Genomic DNA, 22233 nt, shown 5'->3' with positions numbered 1-22233 from the left:
GTAGCTGTTCTACATTTCCAATATCTGCAGTGGTCTGTATCATATTCAGAGATCATGAAGGAAGTTCATTTAACTGCATCTTCTAGCGTACACTAGACCAGGAAAGACATTTCTTGAGCTGAAGTAGTGATCATGACCAAATGTAGGAAGCCATAAATATTTATCGGTCACTTAGATACACTTTTTGTTTTGTTTAGCATGTTCAGACTTCTTACGTCTTGCCTCTAAAATGCCAACCTTATTTTCTTTCCATACATAAAAATAACTTCATTCTGATTATTCCTACCTTCAGAATTTTCAAATGTATACCTAGGCCATCCACAAGAATATTACAGTAACACAAAGTGCTGGAGTGGAAAAAAAAAAACAGCCATTCATAACTTTATGGTGATTATAATAAGCTGAAAGCACCTCACTGAGCAAGTCCACCGAACTTACTGGAAGCCAAAACTTAAGTTTGTACCAGGACTATTTGAACTCTATGTAAATTTGGAAGCTACATGAGAGGAAGTTTTCTCTCTTCTGTAGTAAAGTTTTTTTCTAGCCAAAATCTTGTCTCGTTACCTTACGTCTTTTCCTGGCACTAAGCAGCAAGACATTGATACATGTGAGAATGGAAATATGGGACGTAACTGAGATCCACTCAGCTCAGTTTTATGGACGTAGTGCTCTGAAATATTTACCACCAAAATAAATTGATTAGTCCTAGGGCTTCCTATAGCATCTGCACTAACACTACACAGAAAATAGCCATGAAGTTGAGTCAAACCCATTTGCACTAATAAACTGCAGTTCACCATATTCCTATATTTTGTACTATTTACTCAGGGGATAAGCAGTAATAATAATTTACTGGATAAGCAGTATCAGCATGTATTCCTTTACTAATCCAATGCCTTGCAGACAATCCCTTTGCACCTCAGACAGAAACAGACCTGGCAGAAGAAGGAGAAATCAATAAATGGTGAAAAGGAAGAACGGAGTGGTGGTGAATGGAATTAAATCCAGCTGGCAACCAGTTGTGAGTGGTGTTCCTCAGGTGTCGATAATGGAGCCAGTCCTGTTTAGTATTTGTATTGATGATCTGGACAAGGAGACTGAGTGCTCTATTAGTAAATTTGCAGATGATACCAGTTGGGAGGAAGTGTTGATCTGCTTGAGGATAGTTAGGCTCTGCATATGTTGGATCAATGGGCTGAGGCCAATTGCATGAAGTCCAGTAAGACCACGTGTTGGGTTCTGCACATTGGTTACAACAACTCCATGCAATGCTACAGTCTTGTGACAGAGTTGCTGGAAAGCTGAGTAGCATAAAAGGATCTGAGGGTGTTATCTGACAAGCTAATGCACATGAGCCAACAGTCTGCCCAAATGTCCAAGACATATACAAGACATCCTGGCTTGTATAAGAAATAGTGTCATAGCAGGACACCCCCCTGTACTCAGCACTAGTGAGATGGCACCTTCAGTACTGTGTTCAGTTTTGAGCTCCTCACTACAAGACATTGAGGTTCCAGAACATGTCTTAGTAGTATAAGGGAGCTGTGAAAGCTCTGGGGCACAAGCCTTATGGGGAGCAACTGAGGAAACTGGGATTGTTCTGTCTGGAGATACAGAAGTTTGGAGATATTGAAGGCATTTCTCTAGCAACAGAATTGCAATCCAATGCATATAAAAGCTCAAAAATGTCTAAGTAGCTATAAATTATTCCTAATTCAAATCAGCATCATATGAGAAATTGGAGCCTTAGACATGGTTAAGACAACCAGTATTTCTATTCAAATGTTTGGCATCCAGGACACAATAAATACATGGCTAAAAGGACTGACTCCATGGCAACCTGTACATGCTTTCTTCAAAACACAAGCAATCTGTTCCTTTAGAAGACTTTTTTAAATTGCATATCTCTGATTTTATGCTTCTGTTCAATAGTGTACATTGATCAGTAGCCTGTTTATTCTACCAGTGACTTAAGTGGAACACAACCAAAACTGTCTATCACTTTTTTAATCAGGCAGCAACAACTAGGAAGATTAATTTTCATCTCTTGTCACACTATATGTTCACTGAAAAATTACAGGGGCTTATTCCATGTAATAATTCTTTGTTTGCTTAAAATCTGTTATTGTAGACTTTTAGATTTGGGGGGGAAAAAAAAAAATCAAAAAACCTAATTTATTGACATCTTTCACTTCTGACAGGTGTTTTACACAAAACACCAGAGCTAGTTGAATTATTTACTTTTTTTTAGTATTGGTCAAAAAAATTATTGCATTTTCTCAGAAGGGACTGATGCAGTCATGTAGAGACCAGCTTGCAAGGACTGGATCTTAACTATACTCAAATTTTAAAGCTTGTAAATGCTTGTAGAAAAGCAGCACACATCAAGAGGACAGTACTAGGGCTTTCTTTCTGCAGTTCCTTAAAGTTCTCTCTCACCACACAAAGTCTGCTGTTGTTTCAACTTCCCTTGATTTGCAGAGCCCAAATCAGGGAGAAGAAAGAAAAATAAAGCACAGAACCTTCAGATACTACAAACCACTGTGCTTCTGGTTGAGAAAAAAAATAAAAACACCCTCATTTTTACACTGTGGCACCAGAAAGAAAATCTGGAGCATAAAAAAAGTCGATATTGATATAAAGGGCACGACTTTTTTATATATCTTCCAATCCTCAAGCTGAATCAACTGGATATGAAATAGGGGAGACCTGATATCTTCCTATTATGTCAACACACTCTAATCACCTACAGTCTTTTAACATCTTCCCCATCAATCTTACCTCTTATTGCTGCCAATTAGGAGTACATTTAAGAACAAAAAGAAGAATGTAAGACATAGCAATACTGTCATAGTGACTAAAAAAAAAATCTACCCTGACCTATTCATTGTCTTCCTCCTGTTCTTTTCCCCAGTCCACTTCTGCTGTTGTGGTCTGTGGTCATGTTTAATCAATTTATGAAGAACATCAGAAAGCACTACATAGGGTGGGCTTGATAAAAACGTATGCCTATTTGAATATCCTGTGTTCAGATTGTGCAACTAGTGCATTTTTATAATCACAGCTGTTGGTTTCATGCAAATTAAATCAGCCAAGGTAATGCAGAAGATACTGTGATTTTCTCAAAGGCTGGTTATAGACCACTGAATTCTCAAAGGCTCTGCTAAAATTATGAACTCAAGGAGTTTCACAACTCTGCACAGAGCTGAGCTGTAGTCTGGCATAATGTATAAGCTCAGCTGTGGCAGTCTCTGAAGAGCTGTGATATCATTTCAACAGGCATTTGATACGGCATTACACAAGATGATAGATTTAAAAGTCCACCCACAACAGTGTTTTTTGTTTGTTTTTTTGCCTTTCCTCAGACTTTCATCTGCACGATTTTTGGGAAACAGCAAGTGATAAAATGCACAGTTCAGTTAAAAAAAAAACAAGACACACATGGGAGATGAGAAATAAGAAGAAAGGTACATAAAGGACACCCTATATACTCATGCATATTTTCTACAATGCAATTTTAATTTAGGTTTTTCCCACAGTTTTGACTTATCCCTAAGGATTCATTTTTTATTAGTAAAACACTCTAATAAGCAATCAAATCTATGTTTTAAAAAGCCACTTCGTGCATCAAATCCACAGAGATTTAGGAGAATTAAAATCCTTCCAGTTTCTTATAAAGATTCTTAGAATACTTGGAAGGCAATGGTAAGGAGACAAAACTTTCCATTCATCAGTTATTCTGCTCTCCCGTGTTTATGTAATGCACAGCAAAATCATCTATCCACCGCTACAATATCAAATACTTGTTTATCTATTAAGCCATACTCATATAAATTTAAAGTGAAAGAAATTATTCCCTTTTTGACTTTTTTTTTTTTTTAACCTGGGATTTAAAGAGTGTCTTACATCAACTTAACCTCCATAGATCTGCAGACTGAAAATTATTGCAAGACCGGTGTTAATGTTAGCTGTGGGCTCAAGCCAGAATACACTTGAATTTTTTAGAACCTAGATGTGAATTAGAACTTGGTGCTTGAATACCACTATAAACATTTATACTGTAGAAGGATAAGCAGAGATGAGCTATTGTGTTGAAGGTGTATATATAAAAGAAGAAGTCAGTGGAATATTCATGCTGCACTGAAATTAGCCCACTACAAATCAATTGTACTGTACACATTTACCAGTTTAACAGCAAGTATACAACCATTTACTTTCTAAGATAAGAGAAACAGATAAATTAGTGCATACAGAAGGAAAAAAAAATGAGTAAATAACTGCTCTTTGGCATTTTCATTCCCAGATTTGCTACCAAAACTAAAATGGAACAATTACTCCTATCAGGATACAAACTTCATGAAGATTTCTGAAGACTGTACTCAGGCTGTACCTGGCCTCTAGCTGAAACAGCTAATATTTTATGCACATTGTCTATTCTAATACATTTTCTTGCTTGTGTGCCTGCCCAGAATTTCCAAAGACTTTTAAATGTGAGCTGCAGAATGCTGACATCTCCCGTTGAGATATCAGGACTTCAGCATACTCAGCAGTGCATAGAATCACACAAACACTGGGGTCAGAAGGGAGCTCTGGAGTCCGTCTGGTCTAGTCCATTGCTCAAGCATGGTCAGCTACAGCACTGAACATATACATCATCAGTGCAACTACTCAGCTGCACAAGATCATGGCTACAACTGGTTACGGGTCAGGGACACACAGAGAATAGAGAGCTAGATGCCTTACGTTCAGAACACTGCAAACACACTGTTTAGTCTTATGAGGGATTTAATTATACACGAGGAATCTGCTTGCCAGAATCATATGGTTAGCTGCCAAATAATGCCTAGTCTGAGCCGTGTGAAAGGACTGTCTCAGCAACATTTACCATTTATGGTGTTTAAATGTAATTTTGGCTCAGAGGCTAATATGTCAACTGAGCTGCAGAGAATGCTTAACTCAGAAAGCTCTCCATATGAGTGAACTCAGAGAGAATAGTAGATTCTGCAAAGATCTCAAAGCAAGATTCAGATTCATGCATACATGTATAGCCAGAGTTGTAAAGCAGCCTGGCCAGATGAATTACAGTATTTGAAGAGTTTCACCTCCCCAAATATTTTCACTGTAAATAAATCTAGCCGCTACTAGATCTCATATTAACAGTGCTACCAAATCTATTACTTTTTTTTTTTTGAGTTGGTAAAGCAGAAAATTGATATTATGACACACATCTCATCTGTCTCGGGCTTATAGAGTCAAAATATTCTCTGCTGTTTTCCCAAGAACTGCAGACTTGATATACATTGGAATGAAAAAAATGAGACCTCTGTACACTTGAGACATGCAGAGATGTTTCTGCTTTATTAAAGATCTCAGGTGGGCATGCTGTTTTGCATGCTTCAGTCATGAGAACTAGACAATCAGGGATCTAGCATTGTTTTTTTACACATCTACCTCCCATCAATTATTTCTGCAGTTATAATCTAGTTTTGTGCATAGAAGGCAAGGTTTAAATATGCTTGGGAGATTCTTTATGATAATAGCTTGAATGTTGTGCCCTGCATTACACAGAAATAATATTAACCCCATTCTTATATTAGCCAGGGTTGTGAAGGTTATACAAAAGAAGCTGAGTTCCACTTTATCCAATCTGACAACCTATTCACTTTACTGCACACTGCAGGACAGTAATCCAGCCTATGCCACAGTGCATATATGCTCTTTCTTCTCTGAGTCTTTCCCGCTGTATGTTATTTATCCAGGTATTCAGCATTTTATCCTCTGCTTTGTCTAACTCAATTTCAGCTGCAAACTGCAGCATTTCAAAGAGCTGCCACTCCAGATATCCCACAATCAAAAGACTGCCAATATCAGTAAGACCAACAATTTGTGAGAAACATGATCAAAAGTCTCAATTTAGACTGCAAAGGACAAAAACACAAAGCTGCCTGCTGAGTTCACTGCTGATCTCTTTAGAGTCAGCAGACCAAACCCTTGGCGACAGTCTCACTGGAAGTTTTTGCAGCCAAAGTGCTGTTTGCTTTTGCCTTCAGAGCCATCTGCCTCACTAATGACTAACACTGCCTGTGAGTTATTTACATTAAGTGAGGGCTCTTTTGTCACTGCCACAGAGAGAAAATCCATGGAAGGCCTGAGAGTCTGTATATCTATGAAATGCATTTATACAGTTCAGTTGGCCCACTGCTAGCAAATTCCCCAACATTAGTTAGCCCTCTAGAATGCATTCCGATACCTGCACTAATATAGCATTGTTGTAAATACAGTCATGCTAGTTTGACATGGACAACTTTGTGTTTCCCAGAACAACCCAGCAGTGAAAATGTACATACTGCTGACACAGAATTTCACCTTTGCATGCACAATTTCTCTGTAGCTGCATAGGTAGAATGTAACTTCATTACAACACACCTTGATCTATAATTTTGATTATGAAAAAACCCCACAGGCTTTGCACGAATGGAAATGCAATAGAAGCACAACAGGAAGAAGCAGTCACAGAAAGTGCAAATGCCCCTGAGGATGCCACTAATGAAGCAGTGAAAGACCCTTCTGTCCTTCCCTCTCCAGGTAGACCCACTGCAATTTATCCATATCAGCTGCTCTAGGAAACATTCTTTGGGATAGCTTCATGTCTGTGCTTTTAAAGTTACTCAAGCACACATTAACTTAATAGGTTTTGTATGTATTTTGGTGACTACTACTTTTCAACTGAAGATAGAATATTACAGAATTTGGCAATCCAAATTAGGACAGTTGGCCCCTTGGCCATTGCAGGGCCATTCCAAAGTGTATTATAAAAAAACATCTGTTTTCTGTCATTCTGGTGTACAATAGTTTAATGGTCACAGACCACAGTTGAAAACACCATCAAATGTAGGGGGCTTTCCTGTTGGTGATTTTCTTTCTTTTTAAATTAGACATTTTTTCTCTCAGCTATGTTTTACATTAATAATAATAATAAAAAAAAAGGAATTCCAGTACTTCAACTCATTCTGCAAGCACTCATCCCTCATTTGCATCCAGAATTGGTTCCTTTTTGACTGGAAATGGTTTATATCAAGAAGTCTTTAGGGAACACCACTTATATTGATGGCACAAATCCTAAATCATTAAAAGCTTCTACACATGTTTTCCTTTTATCCCTCATTTTTGTTCTCTAGCTGGTATTGTGTTTCATGTTTGAGTCCGAGTTGCTGAAAGAAGGCAATTTATTAAAAAGAGAAGCTAAGTTTTATGAGGATTACAGCTGTTATTGACCCATGCAGAGCACTGGACCAAGAACTTTGGGACACTCTTGAAGGCACTGGAACAGAGCTTCTTTGATAGCTAATATTAGCTCTGCTTGTGACAGCTTACCTCTGACCTTTCAACAAAGTAACAAAAGAATAAAAAATGCTTCATTTTCATAGAACTCTGAACCAATTCTTAATCATAGCCAAGCAGTTCTACCAGGCTACTGGTCTGGAATGTCTTTTTGACATTTAACAAGACTAGACTTGTATAGTTTAGAAAGTCTTCTATAGTTGTTTATATTTATGCTACACTTCAAGTACTGCAAATTATTTCAAACAAATACTGGCTTTGAAAAGCTGTCATAACTATTTCATCACTCTAGACAAGTTGGGCATCACACTTCACTTACCTTAGGCAGAAGTATATCTCAGAGAAACACAACTGTAGCCTCTCATATAAGGATTCAAAGAGAGGTTGCTTATTGCAGTGATTACCTTCTTAAAAAGATTAATGTCTACAAGAGGTCATTATGGGATAGAAAGGAAAACAACCCATGACTTAAAGACAGCATCTCTCACCAGTGGAAGAAAAGATGCCTACCTGATAGCCTTTCTTTCACCTGGTTATATTGTATAGTTCCACACACACCAGATGGAAGTGTGACAGGAGCAAAACAAACTGCTTTCCCAGAAGGCATCTCCCTTCACTGCTTGGGTAAACTGGTTACTAGAGCAGAGACTCTGACAGGCTTCCAGGTGACTCTAATCTGCTTGTCCAATGCTCAATGAATGACTACAGTAATCAGATTACAAGAGCTACAATCTTCCTAACATAGACACTTATGCTGGGGAAGCTGCACTAAAAAGAAAAAAAAATAATAATGTGTGAACAGAAAGTGGTTGGGGAAAAAGGGGAACAGATGTGAAATCAGGAAAGTGCACTGCTGGCGGGGAGGGAGAAATGAGGTCAAGAGGCAATGAGCAGAAACAACAGTATTTGCTAAATAGCATTTGCTCACTGAGGGAGGCAGTGCTAGGCCTCTGTTCAAGACAATGTACAAAGGACTAGAATCAACAAAACAGGTCTGGGAGGCTGCAGAGCACTAGAGCCCAGTGGAGTATGGTGGCTCCAAGCCTGTGCTGCTGCTATCACCCAGGCTTTGTGCCCTCCCTCTTGAAACCAATGATGCTCTGTCTGGAACGGTCAAGTTTGGGAAGTCCACATGATGAAAGAAGAGCTTCAGTAGGCCAGATATTCTGCAGTGGAGCAGAAGTGCAAGACAAAAGAACATTCTCCTAGTAGTCAGCCCTCAGGTAACAATCACTTCATCTTTATATGTTAGAAAAAAGAAATAACTGCTTATTTTACATGCAGAGTCTGTTTCCAAAGGAACAGAATCTTCCTACAGTTGATATTAATTCATTACAGCACAACAGTAGATGGAGTCCATCATATCTCCTATCTCTCTTCCTGACCTTCCTCACCACTGTAATCCTGTGTTGCACACCCAGATATTGGTGTGAATAACACCTTTCCTAGAGATGGAACTCACTGTTGTCCCCTGTCAATGATTAGCTAACTGACAGAGACAACAACATATCAGAAGGCTTATTTCAGGTGTGAGGCAGATCTGAAGAACAGCTACTATCGCTTGGATCTGACCTCACTTCCAACTGCACCAATTATTAATATTGTAACTGACTCATTCTGTGTAGGTTCAAGTCAGTTAAACCTCTCCTCACCAGTTTCCTCTTCATAAAAATAAAGTTAAAACAACTTGGCAAAAAGCTAATTAATATTAATATTCAACCTCAGTTTCCCCATCAGTGTGTAATCACTGTCAATACATTTCAGGTGATCTGAATGTACTCTGCACCTGCCTCTTAAAGGGCTGGCTTTTCTTTTTTAATGAACTGCATGTTGTATTTAGAAAATGGCTTGCTTAAATTGATATCACCAAACAATAGGAAGAATATAATATTAAATGGGAACAACAACACTAATGCCTACCTTGCACATATAAAAACAGCAACAACTCAGTCACTCACATACTGTTTAGAAGCTTACAGAAAAACTTGCACATCAGCCCCACAGCTTCCAAAACTCCGTTTTTCCTGTGTACAGAAACTGATGTCTAAATTTAAATGGAAAAATAATATATCTTACATTTACAGAGTGACAAATGATAGTGCTCCAGGAACAGGGAGGTCTGTCACTAAGCGTTTGAGTAATCTGGACAGTTTCTTACATCTCATTAGACTGATTAATCTAGCATTTTATCTGCTGGGTTCATTCTCAGGAGTTCATCTCTAACCTGTATCTCAGCTTTAAGAAAATACCATCAGAGAGAAGAGTGCAGAGTTCAATTTAGTCTACTTAGCGTTTCACAAGATCAGAATTAGCTTCACCTTGATTAACTCACTTTCTTCAGACTACCTAATGAACCTGTGCCAATTCAGTCAGCCTGCCTTTACTTAAGTGATCTTCAGTTGAATGATTAGCTTGAATATGCTTATTTTTAAGACCAGTACATTTGTTATATAGAATCATGGAATAGTTTAGGTTGGAAGAGACCTTTAAAAATCATCTAATTCCAACCCTCCTACTGTAGGCAGGGACACCTACCACTATGCCCCATCCATTTGAAGTGTAAGATTTTTTCAACAAGATTCCAAAACTCCCCAAGAAAAAAATTAATTGCCTTAAGCTTTTTTCATATGGAACCAAGGAATGACTGACATTGCTGAGCACTAGGCAGAATTTGTACTGCTTAATAATAGGGAGGCAAAATTAATCCAAGACTGATGACTTGGAAGGAACGCTTTGCCACACTGCAGGGCTGGACACAAAGCATAATGAAGTACTGGAAAAAAAAAATCTCCCTATCTATCTTTAATAGGACTTGGAGCAGTAGCCCTTTATAGGCCTTTCCTTTATTTCCTTTATAGGAAATAAGTAGGGTCTTCAAAATGTTGTTTCCTATAATGATTCCAAGGCTTTCCTCTGGCAAAAACAAAGTAACAGATCTTTTGAAGGACAAAGAAAGCATAAAAGACCAGAAAGAACATAAAATATGGCCAGAAAATACCTGTAACATCTTAGCAGATTTAAGCATATTAATGTTAATATTCAAACATGAGACTTCCTTTTTTTTTCCCCCCCCTTTTAAAAAACCATTACTGACTATCCTTCCTGTCAGGATTGGACTTTTCTGAGTTATCTTGGTGCTTATTTTAATTTAGAAGGTGGGGCTTCTTGCTTTTGAATAAACATACTGTTTTGCTGTCAGATACATCAGTCCAGGTAGAGGTTGTGCCCCACCATGAGATGCTGTGTAAAAACATCAAAGCCAGAAACAGCAATATGAAGTGAAATGCAGCTCGGACAGACTTGGTGAGGTGTCCAAGCACCAGAGCAGCAGGTTAAAGAAAAGCTGGCTTCTGACAGGGATCACATACTATATCATAATTCATTCTGTCTTAGATTAAATACAAATAGATTTCAGGTACAAAAGGAAAATATTTCCCTAGCAATGAATGAACAAACTGAGCACTGCATGAAACCTGAAAACTTTAAATCATGTGGGAGATAAAAAGGAAGAGATGAGTTACAATTCAGAAACAATTTGTACAGACTTTATCCCAAAAATCAGTGTCTGGTCAGGAGAGGATTTATGAAGTTCTCTCTCTTCCTGCACGTACACTGATTTCATGCTGTAATCTCTGCAAAAGCAAAGCATTTAGAGAAGCCTTAGCTGAAGCATTGAAGATCTCAAAGAAACCTCAATGCAGTAAGTATTTGATAAGGAATCTGATGGAAATAAAAGAGAAGCGATTTGGAAAACAAGATCTTTAAATTTACTATTTCTGTCTGGTAAATCCACTGAGTCTTGGGGAAAGTTACTGTAATCCTCATGACAACAGGAATATAATGAGTTTTAGGGAGGAAGTGGAGAGAAGAGCTAAAGCTGTAAAAATGTTAAACTCGTGGCCTTACAGCCTGTCATGAGTGTTCTCAGTTCTGCTCCTGTTTTTCCCTGCATGCTCCATGACTCCAAGGAAACAAAGTGAGGTGCAAGATGGAGGAATGAGCTCCCCACAGCAGAGTAACTGCAGCAATGCAGCTTTTGAGCCCTAGCCTAGCTGAGGTACAGGAGGGATTCAAATCAGTGCAACAGTTACTAAGTAGCTTGAAATAGCTCAGAGTACAGAACTCTCGGGAAAAGACAGGTGACTTTTGCTCCCATGTTAGTATTGTATGTCAAACCTAAAATAACTCTGATTTGCTTAGTAAGAGAGGGGCTGTCTTTTTGGATTCTGTGTCTCAGTGCAGGATCAGCAGGTCCCATATCAACGACTGCTCCCTTGAGGTGGAGTTCTCTTGATTAGCTCTCAGCTAAGCCAGATGAAAAGCTTTGGAGAAATTAGAAATGACAACTTTGAGAACAGATTAGGTTCAGACTTATTTTAAGTCAATATTTTCATACTTTATGCCCTTTTTTGGGGGGTAGGGTAGGTACCGCATTTCCAATTCTGTAATCAGAAAATTAACTCATAGATTAACCAGAATTTCTCTATTTTCATTTTAAGCTTGGCTGGTGTTTTAAGTGGATTCATATAGACTAAATAGGGGCAGGTATGTTGCTGAAGTGCTGACTCTTGGTATCCCAGGGATTAGGGTACATTTCTCACCAAGCTGCATGCACTGATTTGGGGTGGGTATTACTTGTCCTAGACAAATGAAATAATTCCCATGGCAACTGCCACTCATCAGTATGTTGAAGAGACAGTGACAAAGTATTATAACTTTGAGAAGAAAATAACTTGCAGATGACAAATACCAAATAGTTCTGAATCTAGGGGGAGGTGAAGTCTGATCATGTAACAGCCATCAAACAACCATATAAACTGATACCAGATGAGATTATAAGAACAAAGAACATAATGCTGATTGATACTACTTCTCACTGTACAACACTGTACTGTATCTATAGGATTCTGTCAGTGATGCCTGTCATCACTGCAGTAGTTACAGGAGGCTGAGATACTCACCTTTGACTGTGACCTGAGCGCTGCACGATGCCCGTCCTGTGTTGTTTTCAGCCAGACATGTATAAATGCCATCATCTTCTGGCAAGGCATCTTGGACAGTCAGTTTTGCAACTCCAGCTTCAAAAGTGGAATGGGCATACTGAATTGGTTGTTCTACAGACAGAAAGGAAGAGAATTATCCTAATACATCAGCTGTAAGTTTGAAAAGCACTTCTCATTTTTGCTGAAATCTGGATGCTTAACAGCAGTTTGTATATTAAGTGCAGAGCCAAATGCTGCTCTCAGGTTTACTTTTGAATTCTGAATAGATTATCTTTCAAACAGGTAAGAGATTCTTGTGTGTTTGCTCAGACATTGCTTATATATTGTACTTTGCCTGAAACAAGACATCGATATTGCTGCCCCAATGTACAAAATCTGCTGTGTGTGATGAAGCACTTGAAGTTCCTTAAATCATGTACTTTGCAATGGAAGACATTCCAAGAGAGGCAGTAAGATCTGTGATGGAGCCAAGAGATTGATTTACCACACAGTAAATCTACACTGGAGCATATACAGTCTGGTAGCAGACAGGTAAAGTCTGGTCCACAGTGACATAGCAATTAAGAAGTACATTTTAAGAAACTGATTCTGTAAATTGGTATGAAAAATGCTGAGATGTTACTGTAGTCTGGTTAAAGTTGCCTTGCTTTTGTTTCAGAAACAGTCATCAATCTCAGCCTTTCTGAAATGCTTCTGCAATCTGTTTTCCTCGTATTAAATACTTTCCACTACTGACTCATCATTGGTTGCTTTCCCAGTGTTTGCTACATGTAAGAGGGCCTGATATCTGCTCATGAACACCATGCTGGAAAGAGAAACTAGTATCATCTGAAAAGAGGGTGAAACAGATGTGACATTTACCACTTGGGAAATCACGATCAAAAGGAAGGTTAAAAATTAATTTCATTGCTAAAGTGATTTAAAAAAAAAAAAATCAGGACAAAAAACTCTGGGGATTCTTAGAACCAGCTCTGCAGAATCAGCAGGATAAATTAAATGATGGCCCAGATTTTTCTCTTATTGCTGATTTCCAACTCTGAAAATATTTAGAGGCAGTTATTACCTATGCACTATCTGCATATGAAATTTAATTCTGAAATTCATTTATATAATGAACTTGATCCAATATTTGAAAAATAATACATAGTTCAGAGCAGATGATTTTCTTGTCTTATTTGTCTTATAAGTTACTTGTTTAAGTTAGCAAATTGTCTATCTCATGAAAAACTGGGTTGAACACTTAATCAACTGCCCAGAAGGCTTCAGCTTTAGAATAAACACTCCCCACCTCCTTCATAGATCGTATCTGTATTACTAGTTCCCTTGAGCTCCCTTTCACTCAGCTGAACAGACTGTTGTAAGTCTTGATTAAGTCAAAATATGTATTTTTGCATATAAGAATTACATTACATTGAAATATGTAAATGTAGAGCTTAGGTCTTAGCAGAGAAAGCTTGCTGTAAGAGAGCATGGGGTGCTTAACTGTCTTAATGGTCTGAATGTAGAGTACTTAACATGATGGGAATGCTGTCTGGGATTCTTACCCTGAATCTATGGTGCCTATTGATATTATGATGATCACCAGGTCAGAAATAAACTAAGGATAAAAGATGCATCATCATCTAAATAAATAAATAAATAGAAAAGCACAAAAATAGAATAAGTGTCCTTTGTGGAAAATGTTCTCCTTCAATATTTCCCCAAATGAAAATATCAAAATTTGAAATTCGTCCAGGGATGCCCTTTATATCCTTTCTCACTGCAACTCAACAAAATGGTATATATCTACCCTGATCACAAACCGACAGCAATATTATAAGTTATGTCCATTGTACTTATAGTTTGATCTAATAAAAACAGCTCTCCCAGTAGTGAAATGTTCCCTTCTCTAGAAGCAGAACAGTCAAATCTCCATGACAGTTTGGCAGCAGAAACACTAACAAAAATACCTTACTGGCGTGGCATGTTATGCCAGAAGAAGGGAAAATTTCCCCTGGTCCATTTATTAAAAGCTTTCTGGAAAGATCATAAAGATATCCTAAAACAAAACACCACTCAGAATTGTTCTGTTAAAGTTGTGGCCATATTGTTTTTAAATCCAGCAGAAAGATGTTCAAGTGAAAAAAACAGAAAGGAAAACACAATGGGAATGAAGACATTTGGAATACAGTGATACAGGCTTTATTCCTGCAAATTAAAAAGCAGTTACTAAAAAACATTTCAAGAGGCTAAAGTAAAGTGAAGCTGTGTACCAAACTACTACCACACAGAGAACGTGCATAAATTTATAATGCTTTGGTGAGTCACTACAACCAAAGAAGCTTGCTTTCAGGGAATTTGCCAGTAAATCAGCAAAAAATTCTGAGAGCAACTGAAATTAAAAAGGAGAATTAGAGCAACAGGACAAAAGAACTGTCTTTTAAGAGTTGGAAAAAAGCTTTAAATCAATATAGTAGGCCCGGAACTAGGAACTAATCCACATTTCAGCCAAGTAGCTCATATTTCTGCAGTTTAGGTGAATATGGAAGCAAATCCTTGTTCACACAGATACTAAGAAGTAATTAATGATGATGCACACCTTATATTGCACACCATATATTGTTTTGTTCATCTGGTCAGTTGATGAAAGACTCCATCCACTTGCATTGTTTTGTCTGCTTGGAAATTCTGCTTGACAAAATACAACTTTCTTCTTTATTTGCTTGTGGATACTAATATGAGCAGTTCGTAGTATCTAATTAGCCAGTAGACTTGAATATGTTTGCATTCAAATGGAGATCACAGCAGCCAGTTTGATTGTTATGTAAAATAATGATCCTAGGCATGTACATGGAATTATCAGCATTAAACTACTGTTTATAATCCATTCAAATTTCTATTGAAGTGGTATATAAAATGTTATGTATCACAATCAGGTGCAAGACAGAAAAGCATTAACATATAGCGATATTTTCTAGGTTTCTAGAATGAAAGAAAATATGCATTCATCTTTAGAAAAATACACTGTATCCCTAATTTTTATTATTATGATAGGTTATTGTACTTCTGTACCTCAGAATCACCATTGCCTTTTGATTTAAGAGTTAATGCACTGGCTTTCACCTACAGAATCTTCAGTGGTTTGAAATCCAATGATCAGGGAAAAGGTGCTTATACTTCCTTGTGATATTGATCTGATTACAGTTGGAAGCTTGGAAGCAATAGAAACATGGTTATACCTGACAAGGTGTAGACTCAGCTGAGGTCAAAGGAGAAAGGTCAAAGCATAAAAAAAAGTACTGAAAAATGGCAGGATGGCACAGTGCATACTGAAGACCTACAGAAACCTGTACTTACTGATCTCTAGGCTATATTTTTTTTCCAGGAGACAATGGTTTTCTAGTTGGTAAAGCCACATTGATGGAGATGTGTGCCTGCATTTGGAACTTGAATGTCATTTGAGACACATGGCTCTGTGTGATATGGAAGACAACTAGCTGTTACTACATCACTCATGACTAAAGGAACTGTGTATGGGCATGGGGTACCCTTGGAACACAAAACTAAAATAGATGACCCTGTTGGTAGGAGTTACTCCTCCTGTGCTGCAAGACACAATTCTTAGTTGGCACAGGGATTCTAACCCATTTTGCAAAGGAAGAACTGAAGAGTAGATAGAGAAACAAATGATTTCCAGTGGGAGAATATCAGAGCCTTCATTCACATATGTTTCATGTTGTAAATAAAACAGTGGCCTTTCTATTCTAGACATAGAGTTATTGGAAAGGAGAACAGGCCTGGCTGTGGGAACATACCGATCTCAAGGTCATGGTTCGTTTGCCCTGCCACCTTTTTGAGTTATTCCATTTACTCTGAGCAGCTTAAAAAAAACAGAGATCATGTACAAATAATTCATTTTAAAACAATTCTGGAGGAAATAGCTTTATGGTGAAGTATGCCATTCTTTGTCTTTAAATCACACGTACAAAAAGATAGGGAGAGTCTGCAAAAAACTCAATTGTTCTTCAGCAGTAATAGAAGTGATCAATGGTTAAGCAGAATAAATCTGTCTAGTATTTAATAGACATGACACCAAACAGAAAGAGCTGGTAGTCAAATCGTGTAATCCCTGAGTATCTGAAATTATTTGGAATCTCAGCAGAACACAGATTTGAGAATATATTGAGTGGACTGCTAAGGAAGCTTCCATGTTCAGTTATTTAATTACAGCATGGGAGGAGAGACTGGAATTAGAAGTATCATCATTTTTTTTTGTCTCTTGATAAGTATTCCTGTACAGCATTGGAGTCTCAAGGAAAATCCTTCTAGCAGACAAAGAATGAGAAAAGCTGTAATTTTAATATCTTGGGCACGTAGATCTTAAAACTAAATATGACCTACCCAGGTGAACAACCGGTGAAATCAGGCATGAATTTCCCTCCAACCTTAAAGGGTAATGTGGCACTTAGTTTGCTTATAACATTTTTCCTGCAGGATCATGATGGCAACGTGCTACCCTTAGAGCAGAGGCTCATAACAAAGGAGCAGGGGTATCATGGGATTCAGCATACAGTAATTCAGCTTTTAACAGCAACACAGACTTTGTTGCAGCATGGTAAAAACTGCATTTAACATAACCCAGAAAACTCATATGCATACAGCATCACTAAATTCCCTCCTAGACATACTGGAAGGCTGCAGTAAAACAGAAAGGTACTTTAAAACTTATCCTTTCTTCATATTATATGCATATAAATAGATTTTCTAGTATGCTATCTTACAATGAGTTAAGAGTCCACTATTCACAGCCATGCTATGTCCTGATCAGAATGGCATTTGAGACTGGGATCGCAAGTGTGTGCACATGTGTATTGCATACCAGAGGATTCCTTACCATTAAGAAGCCATGTAATCTCAGGCACAGGTACACCTCCTACACAGCACTGCAGTACAAAGTCTTGCCCTTCACTTACGGTGCATCCTTTCAAGACACTGGAAAAGCATGGAGCAACCTCTTCAACTTTAGACCCTTTAAAACCACAATGAAAATAGTTTCTTTAGCCCAAATTGACAAAATTACCTTTGCCACTTTGTAATGTTTTCTAGAAACATGTAGGTGACTTGGCTGGGCTAATAGATTAAATCCATGTCAACCAGCGAAAAATAAAAATCCATCTATTGCAGTCAATCACAAAAAAAGGATATGCAACACATTGACAGAGTGCTCAGTGCAAGGGATATGAAGAATAATTCTCTTCATGTCTTTTCTCCCAGAACTTCCCAAGTTTCCCCCATCTGGCAGTGAAACAGGGTAACTGCTTATAGATGTCTCATGAGACAGAAAGTGAGAGTATTTTCGGTATGCTAATTTAAACTCAGGCACAGTAAACAGGGAAATAATGCATAAACATGATTATAGCTCCAGAAGAAAACCTAAAACCAGGTGAAAATATTAGAATTTAGGACAGGACTTCCTAAGAGGCCAACAAATCTTTCAACGGCCAATAAGACAGTGCTTTCAAGCTCAGAATTATTTGCTGCTGGGAGCTGTACTTGAATTTGGCAGCATGCATTTCTCATTCCTTCACTTTTTTTCTTCTTGCTTTACTGCACAGGATCAGTTTGTGCTCACAAAACATTTCAGATATGCAGTGTCTTATAGAAATGCTAAGCAACTCTAAGAGAACTTCATGCAGAACAACAACAAAATCTTTGGCAACCTGTATCAAATACAAGCACTAATGTAAATCCCCAGTGGGAAACAGTCCTCCCTGTGTTCAAACCATTTGATGAGATGGTTTTAGTTATACAAACAACAACAAGAAACAGATCAGAGAGGAAACTGATGTAGGAAGTGGTTTGCCAGCTATTTGTCACATTAGTGACAAAACTAGAAATCAGAATTTATCAGCACTGAGAAATTCGAGTAGGAGTTTAGCATTGACCAACCTCATAATACAGGAAAATCACAGCCACAGTTTTCAGTGTGAAGAGGGGCTCACACACACTTACTTTTGACAGTTAACAACCAGCTGGTGGAAGTTTGGCCTCTGGGGTTGAAAGCTGCACAGCTGTAAGATCCACTGTCCCCCAGGCAGGCTTTCTTTAACCATAAGCAATGAGTTCCATCTTCTTCATAAATTTGAACACCTTCTCCAGTTTTAATAGGTGCACCCTCTTTGAACCACTCCACATCTGGTTTTGGTTTCCCTGAAACTAGACAGTGAGGTTTGAGTTGTTATGAATAAGTATTCTTCTTAATGTAGTTCAAATTACTTTAGTAGGTTTGATTTATACATACTCACTGAGGTTTCTATAACTGTGTTAGTGATATACTGAGCTACCGTCAAAAAGACAGTCTGATATTTCTGATCCTCCCAAATGTTTCAGTCACTCCAGCTTTAAAACAGCAAATGTTTGTTAACTAGAAAAATCAACGTGCACTTTCTATCTGAAATTTTTTCTGAGTGCCTAGCAATACTTCGCAGACCATAGTACCTACCACTGAAATTGTTATTGTTGTTGCTCATCCTGGGAATATACAGACTGGATACGAGAAGGCTATGAGTGTTTATAAATATGTGAAAGGAGGGTGCAAAGAAGATAGAGCCAGCCACTTTTCAGTGGTGTTCAGTTATAGGACAAGAGACTATGGGAACAAACTGAAACAGAGAAGGTTCTGTCTGAACACAAAGAAACTGCTTTACCGGGAGGCTGGCTGAACACTGGTACAGGCTGCTCAGGGAAGCTGTGGAGCCTCTCTCCTTGTAATATAACTTTTTCCCACCTCAGGTTCAGATACAGAGAGAGCAGAGAGCATTCTAAAATGGTAAACTTTCAGGAAGCAGAAAAGCAAAACAGCTATGTGTATCTTTACTGTCTGCTTTTCTTAGAAGTCTGGAAAGCCAGACACAGCAGTGCTTAGGGAGGCAGTAGCTATAATGGGTAAGAGGAGAGGAGTGGCTGCCATAAAAGGTCACCCACACCAACCCTGATTTCTCTTCAGCAAACAGGACAATCAGGGACTTTCACCTTGTTGATATTCCTTCTCAACTCAAAACATTTCATCCACTGTAACAGAGTCTCAGCCTGGAAGAAAGGTACAGACAGTAAGCAAGGGTGGGAATATCAGCAGAAGAGATGTATAATACACTGCAGGAGACCCTTTCAATGGAGAGGATACAAGGGTAGAAGAGTCTCTTGCACCCTCGTATAAGAAGCCCTTAAACTACTCTATAGAAATGGTGACATTGATTACATCTGAGGAAACAACAGAGAAGGCACAGATGCTACTGTGTGGAACTATTTGAAAATTTCATTGAGTACTGTGGAAACATGACATTTGTTATTTATTTCCAAAATGCTTTAGGAGGAGGGCAACCCGCAGAGAAGGAGAAAGTGCTTCACCACACAGAACGGGAACCTGACCAACTCTGGGGTTCTCATAACTTTCACACTTTACCTTTGCTCTTGAATTTAATCTCCTGTCCTTCTGATGCTTCCAGGCTCTGTGGGCGACTCTCAAACTGGGGAGGAATTCCCAAAGGCTCTCTCTTTTCTTCCTTGACAGACTTCCGGGCTCCAGCTCTGTTTTCTGCTTCTCTACTCCTTGGACTTACTTGCCCTGTCAGAGATGGGTTTTCTTGATTTGTAGTTGTCATAAGGGGCTGCACAGTCCTTTTCCTGTCTTCAGCCTGCCTGATGAAAGTTGTCTGGGGTTCTGCCTTTGGTTCTGGTTGCACTTTGACAGCTTGTAGTGTGATGGTGCTTGAAGTTTTCTGTAAGACCTGAGGCCCCTTGGTTCCTCTAGATTCTTGAAGAGGTACTGCACTGACTTCTTGGTTCTGTCCCTGCTTACCATCTTTGGCTTCTCTGGAGGTGTAAAAGGTTTCTTTCTTTGCTGATACCCTGTCTTTGGTTTCAACCATGAGTTCAGTGCTGCTAGATTTTAGATCTTTAGCAATCCCATTGCTAGTTGCCTGTTTGAAATCTGAGTTTTCAATAGCTTTAGTTGCAAGTGTTGTTGGTTTCGGCGGCATGCTGAGGAAAGATAAGTTTACAAATATATGACTCTGTATAAAGACTAGTAGTTATTATCAATAATGATATAAGTGTCCAAGCCCTGAGAAGCTTGAACTAATTAGCCTTTATAGCAAATGTGCTGCTCCTCTTCAGACAGATTAAAAACATGGATGGAAGAGGTAAAATGAAATTGTTAATTAAATGTGATCAGTACTCAAATATTGTCTTAACTGAGAAATTCCTGAGTACAAATCCTCTGTTCAGATTGTAACACATGATATGTGAGTCAGATGTTAACCTTGCATGAGCTTCTAAAGAGTAATTACTTGAGACTCTAGAATGCTACTCCATGCTTTAATAACTTCAGGCCACCTTTATTTATAGCTTAAAACACTACATAAAATAGCTCCTTAAGGAGAAATTAAAATGCAAATTAGACAGTGAATTTACTGTTTCCAGTCACGATATCTTGTAAATTAGATGGTTTCAAAAGCAAAATAATCAGTAAACTTAACAGGTCTAGGGGAGCAACAAGAATCAAAAGTAAGAATAATACTGTAAAAATATCAGATACAGCTTCATTTGAAAGAGTTTCTCACAGTTGTGGTGGATCTGCTGCTCTGAATTGAGAGACAAGAGTACTGAATAATTAGGGGCTTGAATTTAAGTATCATAAATTGAAGCTGACATCCCCTGACCACAAAGTTGTTATCCGACTGCTGTGTCTGTCTCACTCTTCCAAAAGCATAAACATATTTCCAAGGCAGAATTGGAACATATTTGAAATACTAAAAGCTATTTCTAATCCAGATCTGCTTTGCTATGCGTCGTTGTCATTTTCCCAGGGAGATTCAGGATATTTATTACGGTACTTTCTTCAGTTAGAGTTAATTGTACTAGAGACTTAATGTACATGACATTTACTGTTACAACAGTAAGATTTTTACACTTTACAAAATAGCCTTCATCCATGAGTAAATAATGGAGCAGGCAAAAATATTCTGGAGAACCCACACTACACAGGGAGTTCTTGCTGCAGAGAAACACAGTTATGTTTGCACTAAATTTGTTTGAAAGTATGTTGTTAAAAATCACAGTAACCTTAAAACAAGGTAACATGGCATTTTCAGATCTACTTTGCAATGGACATGAAGTCAGGACAAGGCAACTGTGTACATTTGAAATGTTGTTGAGGACAGGCAAGAACAGATTTAACACCCTAGAGACTGTAAATCAACTGGCCTTCACTAAAGTGTGTTACACAGTCAGATTAGATCATTTCATTTCTATGTCTTCTATCCATAATGAGAATTGTATAAATTACTGTGATTTTTTAAGAAACCATTTTAATATTAATAATCCTGACATTGATTTGTTTGTTTCTTATTACTTTACCATTTTGTAGACAGTTTTAAGACAACATCAAAGACCAGAGCCTTAGTGCGTTTTGCTTATGACAGCAAGGAACAACCTGCTTAGTACACAATGCATAGGTCTTTGACTCAAAAGTTAAGTAAATAAATAAATGATTTGATATTTGGAATAGGGCATATATACTGATTATGTTTTAAAAAACACATAGTTTTTCCTCAGACTGTAAAATATTTGACTACATGGAAGCTGAGAGCATAAAGCCATCAAAACTGCTTAGCTGAACCAGACCAGCACTCTGTACTTCAGAGTTTAGCCATCAGTTCCACCAACTATTTCATACTACCAGAAGACCTGGAATTGGTACTCTCATTCCAAATACACATTTTCTAACGTCCAAATACAGGCTGACCCGGAAAGATTTATCACTGTATGAGGAAGGTTCATGCAATAAAATGTCGAAATTACTGTTGAGAAAGAACCCCAGATTATGCTGGGAAATAATCCCATTAAAAAC

The 22233-nt window shown here is 38.1% G+C and overlaps 1 protein-coding gene across 2 annotated transcripts in view; it reads right to left on the bottom strand.

Annotated features, from left to right (window-relative positions):
* The window catches only part of MYLK (myosin light chain kinase), a 179737-nt gene that overhangs the window by 73339 nt on the left and 84165 nt on the right, over positions 1-22233 (bottom strand). For both annotated transcript variants that reach the window (XM_072341613.1, XM_072341612.1), the window contains exons 8-11: positions 19786-20363; positions 18336-18539; positions 17218-17352; positions 12303-12455 (exon numbers count right to left, since the gene is read on the bottom strand). In XM_072341613.1, coding sequence (XP_072197714.1) covers positions 12303-12455; positions 17218-17352; positions 18336-18539; positions 19786-20363 — 1070 coding nt within the window. The remainder of the gene's footprint in view (positions 1-12302; positions 12456-17217; positions 17353-18335; positions 18540-19785; positions 20364-22233) is intronic.

Source organism: Excalfactoria chinensis, chromosome 7, assembly GCF_039878825.1.
Source record: "Excalfactoria chinensis isolate bCotChi1 chromosome 7, bCotChi1.hap2, whole genome shotgun sequence".
In the NCBI taxonomy this organism is placed as follows: domain Eukaryota; kingdom Metazoa; phylum Chordata; class Aves; order Galliformes; family Phasianidae; genus Excalfactoria; species Excalfactoria chinensis.
Note: the sequence above shows the minus strand (reverse complement) of the source record. Positions and strands in the feature narration are given on the sequence as shown.